Consider the following 6301-nt stretch of genomic DNA (forward strand, 5'->3'; position numbering starts at 1 on the left):
GCAGCCGGAGCCAGTAGTCAGCGCGGCTGGCGCGGGAGTCGGTGACGTCGTTAAACCCGTTCCGCTGCGTTGTGTGACGTCACAGTGTCCGCAGCCCCACCTTCGATTGTCTCCTCCCTACGTTTGGCTCTAGGGGCGGGGGCGTTGCGATGAAGCGAGGGCACGAAGCTAGGCCGGCCCTCGGTGGAGCAGGTGAGGCGGGTCCAGGTGGGATGGCAGGTGAGAGGCTGAGCCAGGCCATGAAGGGTTGGACTTGGTGAGGGGACCGGGTAAGGGATGCGACCGGCAATTCGGAGACATCTGATACTAGTTTCCTCAGCGCGGGACTGCCTCAGCCCCTACCTGCTGCGGGGGTCAGGCCCAACCTCCTGGGATAGTCCCCCCGAACTTCACCCTTTTAGAATGCCCCCTGGTTCCAGCCTATCCAGGCCGTCCCGGGCGGCTCCAGCGCCACCTCTTGAGCGGCGAGTTCGACCAGCTGCGGGACTTCACCATCTTTGAGAGCAACTTCGTGCAGGTGGGAAACCCCCGATTTCCCTACTTCTGACCATTCCCTCATGGGATTCCTGACTTTCAGCTCCTATGTGACCCCTGGCCCCCATCCCCATACCTTCAGCCCTTTAGCATCTCTGTGAATACTGGACTCTGATTCCTTTGCCTCAGTTTCCCTAAACACCCATATGATTCTTGACCTTTAATCCCAAAATATTTGGCCCCCAACCCAATTTTCAGCTTACCTGGTTCATGACCTTTTTACCCTACCAAGATTCCTTACCTCTGATCCCTCCCCAATTCTGCTCCCCAACTATCCTTCCTCTAAATTCTGACCTATGGCCCCAGGTGACCCGCTTAGGAGAAGTTGCCAACAAGGTCACCATGGGGGTGGCAGCCTCCAGTCCAGCCCTGGAACTCCCAGACCTGTTGCTGCTGGCAGGCCCTGGCAAGGAGAACGGACACCTGCAGCTCTTCGGGTGACTGCCCCCACCTCAGCCTAGACTTCTTCCTTCCTAGGCTCTGGGCACCAAGACCACCCCCAGGACCAGGAGTTTGGGATGGTTGCCAGCCCTCTCTGGACCAGGGTCCACCTGGGAGAATGAGGACAGGGCAACCTTCAGGGGCCAGAAATCAGGGACTAGACAGACATGATGGGGACAGTCCTCAGCTACACCCTGACAGGCAGGAGTCAGGAGAATTATCACTTATGCAGTGCCTGCTGCACTCCAGGTGCCCCCTAGACCATACATAATGATATCTCTGACCTCATATCCTCACAAGGTGGAGCTCCCTAGCGCCATTCTCTAAAAAGGTAAACTGAGGCTCAGGGCAGGGAGCCAGTTGCCCAGGTCCCCACAGTGGATGAGGAATGGGCAGGAATCAGGCTCCGTGTGATTACTGATCTCATGACTCTTGAGCCCCCACACCGTGCTGCACACTGCCCCTTTAGGTTTATTTTTTATTTTTTTTATTTATTTTTTTTTTTTGTAGAGACAGAGTCTCACTTTATGGCCCTTGGTAGAGTGCCATGGCCTCACACAGCTCACAGCAACCTCCAACTCCTGGGCTTAAGCGATTCTCTTGCCTCAGCCTCCCGAGTAGCTGGGACTACAGGCACCCGCCACAACGCCCGGCTATTATTTTTTATTTTTTGAGCTGAGTCTCACTATGTCACCCTTGGTAGAGTGCTGTGGCATCACAGCTCACAGCAACCTCAAATTCTTGGGCTTAAGTGATTCTCTTGCCTCAGCCTCCCAAGTAGCTGGGACTACAGGTGCCTGCTACCACACACGGCTATTTTTTTGTTGTAGTTGTCACTGTTGTTTTTAGCAGGCCCAGCCTGGGTTCAAACCCGCAAGCCCCGGTGTATGTGGCCAGTGCCCTAACCACTGAGATATGGACTCTGAGCCTTTTTATTTTTTTTTTGAGACAGAGTCTCAGTTGCCCTGGGGTTGAGTACCATGGTGTTATAGCTCACAACAACCTCAACCCCTTGGGCTCAAGTGATTCTCTTGCCTCAGCCTCCCCAGTAGCTGGGACTACAAGCACCTGCCACAATGCCTGTTTTTAGAAACTGGTCTCAAACTCCTGAGCTCAAGCAATCTGCCTGCCTCAGCTTCCCAGAGTGCTAGGATTATAGGTGTGAGCCACAGCACCCAGCTAGGTCTTATTTTATTATTGAAAAAGTAATGCAAACACACAGGGAAACAGTGCAAAGTGTACCCTTCTCCTCATCCCAGACTCTTGCCTCAATTCCAATTACAAACACTGTAACGTTTACATGCTTATATTTACAGAAGCATCCTGCCAATGGCTTTCACTTTTTTGATCATATTTCACAGTTAATGAAGGGAGGGAGAAAAGAGAAAGAAGGGAAGGAATAAAGGACGAGCTCACATTGTCTCACACACATACACACAGGTCCACCATCTTTTGTCTGCAATTCTGTGGCAGAATCAGATTCATATTCAGGCTATTTACTGCCTTTATCTGTCTCCCAGTCTGCCTTAAGTTAAAACTTTTCACAAAGCCGTATTCTGACACCAGGATACTGCACTGTGATTTTCTACACTATTTCTTTTCTTTTTCTTTTTTTTTGACAGAGTCTCACTCTATTGCCCTGAGTAGAGTACTGTGGCATCAACCTAGCTCACAGAAACCTCAGACTCCTGGTTCAATCCTGGCTCAGCCTCCCAAGTAGCTATGATTACAGGCACCTGCTACAATGCCTGGCTAGTTTGTCTATTTTTAGTAGAGATGGGGTCTCACTCTTGCTTAAGTTGGTCTTAAACTCCTGAGCTCAAGCAATCCTCCTACCTCAGTCTCCCAGAATGCAGAATTACTGAGTTAGGGGTTAGGGTGAGCCACTGTACACGGCCATTCCTTTAACTTTAAATGCTAATTGTTCACCAACTGACCTTACCACTCCTCACTGAGTCATGATGTGCAGTTGGAAGAACATTAATGACAGTGCTGAGTGATAGCTTTGACCCTCCTAAGCTCTTTCAGCACCCTAAGACCCCCCCTCTTGAGGCCAAGTCTTGACTTGGCCTCAAGACTTGCACCTTGCCCCTCACGCGTCTAGCCACCTTGCGGCCCTGAGCTATTAGGAGCAGTTTCCGAAAGGCATATACAGGCCCACCCTTTCTTTAAAAACAGCAGTAGTAAGCCAGGCCCTGTGGGTCACACCTGTAATCCTAGCACCCTGGGAGGCTGAGGTAGGTGGATCACTTGAGCTCAGGAGTTTGAGATCAGCCTGAGCAATAGCAAAACCTCATCTCTACTAAAAATAGAAAAATTAGGCGGATGTGGTGGTGGGCACCTGTAGTCCTAGCTACTGAGGAGGCTGAGGCAGGAGGATTGCTTCAGCCCAGGAGTTTGAAGTTGCTGTGAGCGATGATGCCATGGCACTCTACCCAGGGCCACAGGGTGAGATCTATCTCTAAAAAATAAAATAAAAATAAAAACAGCAGTAGACAAGCTGTATGCCACCTCTGCTGTGCCCATCACATCAGCACTGTATCCCTACACATACGGGCATGGGTACAGCCACCAGACTTGTTTGGACATACACGAATGAGCTCTGCTGACTTGAACACCAAACTTGTCCCCAGCCTCTTTCTCTTAACATGGGGAATGTCCTTGAACAAATGTCTGCCTTCAGATGGCCTGAGTTCAGATCTTGGCTTCACTTCTTCACTGGCTTTGGCCTGTGCCTATTTCCTCATCTGGAAAATGGGGATAAGAGGAGAGCCTACCTCCCTGGGATGTTGGGGGATAAATTGAGTAAATGTAAAATGCTTGGAACAACACCTGGCACAGAATAAGTGCATTTGGGGGTCAATAATCAAGTCACCCACTGAGCAACACTGAGGTTGTCTTGAGGGTACAGCCAGTATGGCTTGGGGAACTCGTGTATAAACCTGTGCACAGGTGTGAGGGTGTATGTAAGATTCATTCCTAGGAGTAATGCATGCATGCATCTGTTGAGCACCTGTTGTGAGTCAGCTCTGGGTACAAAGGAAACGGCACTGGACAAAATTGGGCCCCAATTCCCTGCCTGCAAAGAACTCACTTTCAACTGGGAAGACAGACAATAAATGGGAATTTTCAGATGGGGCGAGGCCTAGGGGGCTGTCTGAAGATTGGAAAGGGCCCTGGTAAGGTCTCCCAGGTGGATGTGGTTGTAACAGGCCAGGGAGAACTCCCTGAGAAGATGCCTCCTGAGAAAGGTATGAGGGAGATGAATGGAGTGACTCATGGGCATGGCTGGAGAACATTTCAGCAGAGGGAACAGCTCATGCAAGGGTCCTGGAGTAGGACTGAACCTTGTGTGTTTATGGAACATCGAGGAGGCCACTGTGGCTGAGGTGTGGGAGGTGAGGCAGAGAGGGAACAAGGGGCAGATTCCGCAGCATTCTTGGTGAGGGCTTTGCTGTCACTGGGTGAACCTGGAGCCAAAAGAGGCACCTGAGCTGTCCAAGGTACTAACCACTGCCCTCTGTTGGCCTCTTGGGGCACAGAGCCCAGGGAGGAAATTAGTGGCTGGACCCAGCAGTGGTAGGGGAGGAAGTTAGAAGTGGTTGGGTTGTGGATACATTTTTAAGGTGGAGCCACCAGAATTTGGCAGCAAGATTGGCTGAGGGTGTGAGAACTGAGTTGGGTCAAATCCAGGTTTTTGACCCAGTAAGTGGGGGAATGTGGCTAAGATGGGGAAAACGAGGAGTAGGTTGAAGGCCAGGGTAAGATCAGAAATTTGGTTGTTGGACAAGTTATGCATCAGATGGTAGATAGAATACCCAAATGGCAATTCAGACAGTTGCATATTCAAGTCTGGAGTTCAGGAGAGAGGACCAGAGGGAGGAAGAATGATAGGTGGCTGGAAGAAAGCTGAGGATGGACAAAAAATCAAAAGGCAATGAAAATGAAAAAGGATTCCTTGGGGCTTGGGGAGGAATGGCACAGCAGGGGGGCCGAGGGTGCCAGGGCTGAGTCAGTGGGGCAGAACCTGAGGCCCCGCTTCCCTCCGCCCAGGCTGTTCCCCTTGCAATTTGTCCAGCTCTTCGTCCATGACGAAAGTCGCTGCCAGCTTAAGGTGAAGTTCCGCACCGGCCGAGCCTTCTACTTGCAGCTGCGGGCCCAGCCCGAGACTCGCGACCGCGAGTTTGGCCAGTGGGTGCGGCTGCTGTACCGCCTGCGCTTCCACTCGGTCCAGGGACCCGTGCCCTTCACACAGGAGTACTCGGTGCCCGAGGACCAGGACTATGACGAGGATGAGGAAAATGAAGCACAGCTGGAGTGCGAAGAGGTGGGGGGGCGGGGGGCGGAGAAGAGACCAGTGAGTGGGCTGGGGGGAGGAGACTCCTGGCCAACCCACTCCCATCTGGAGGAGGAGGGGCTCAGACAAATGGGTCTGAGGGAGGAAGAGGCTAGGGACCTAGACCCCTGGGTCTGAGGGATAAGGGGGTCAGGGGACTGGGTGCCCGGGTCTTAGAGTGGCAGAGACCTGCCCAGACTTCTGAGTCTATAAGGCATGTGAAGACTGGGTAGGAGGCGCAGTGTGTGCAGGGCCTTGTTGCCCTGAGCTTAGTTGGCCATAGTGTCCTAATTGGGAACACACCAACCCACACTGTTCCCCAGCCTCTCTCCCCTGACATGCTGAAGAGGATCTGAAGGGGTGGTGTCAGCCAGGCCAGGGGTCCAGTTCCCTATAAGGCCCTGAGGGGAGGGCAGGGGCACTGCAACCCGTGGGGCTCTGCCTTCCCTGTAGGTACAAGGCCCCCCTAAAGAGGCCTTCCTCTGAAGCCCATTCTCCCTTACCCCCAGCTTCAAGCCTTGGAAGCCAGACTTGACCCACAGACCTCTGAACTCTGGGGACTCTGATTCTTCCAACATCCTTTGAGGTCACCAAAGGACTAGAGATCAAAGTACTCTGCCTCAGGCCAGACAGATGAGTTATTAAAGTTAATAAAGATCAAGTCATGAGCAGCTCTGCCACTGATTCAACATGGCAGCCTGGCAGAAGTAGCTTTTGCAGTATGGCCACTTCCACCATGACTTGCTCCTTGGGCCACCATTGAGACCTGGTGCCCACCATGTGGACATGGTTGCCTCAGTGGAACAGCCTTCTCAGTCTGGCCTGTGGCTGTTGCCATTGCAGCCACCTTGCATCCTCCCCAGCTCCCAGTAGCCAGCCTGGGAACTGCCTCCCCCTGGGCTCACTGGCCACTTTTGTAGTTGCCATGGCAATGTATTTGCCCCACTAAAGTAGTTGTTCTGAGATGGCCATCCACTTTGGTCTGTTTGA

General features: G+C 52.4%; 1 protein-coding gene across 3 annotated transcripts; it reads left to right on the forward strand.

The window, feature by feature from the left end:
* The first annotated feature begins 84 nt into the window (after window positions 1-84).
* GARIN5A (golgi associated RAB2 interactor 5A) lies at window positions 85-6136 on the forward strand. 3 transcript variants are annotated; one of them, XM_053605943.1, is made up of 5 exons: window positions 122-219; window positions 420-517; window positions 841-971; window positions 5029-5302; window positions 5821-5958. In XM_053605943.1, the coding sequence occupies exons 1-5, from the start codon at window positions 150-152 to the stop codon at window positions 5875-5877; spliced, it is 630 nt and encodes a 209-aa protein (XP_053461918.1). In that variant the 5' UTR covers window positions 122-149; the 3' UTR covers window positions 5878-5958. The 3 variants fall into 3 exon arrangements, with proteins under 3 accessions (XP_053461917.1, XP_053461918.1, XP_053461916.1); XM_053605942.1 differs by having other exon boundaries at window positions 85-192; window positions 5029-6136; XM_053605941.1 differs by having other exon boundaries at window positions 5029-6136.
* Window positions 6137-6301: the final 165 nt, after the last annotated feature.

This window comes from Nycticebus coucang, chromosome 10 (assembly GCF_027406575.1).
Source record: "Nycticebus coucang isolate mNycCou1 chromosome 10, mNycCou1.pri, whole genome shotgun sequence".
Lineage (NCBI taxonomy): Eukaryota > Metazoa > Chordata > Mammalia > Primates > Lorisidae > Nycticebus > Nycticebus coucang.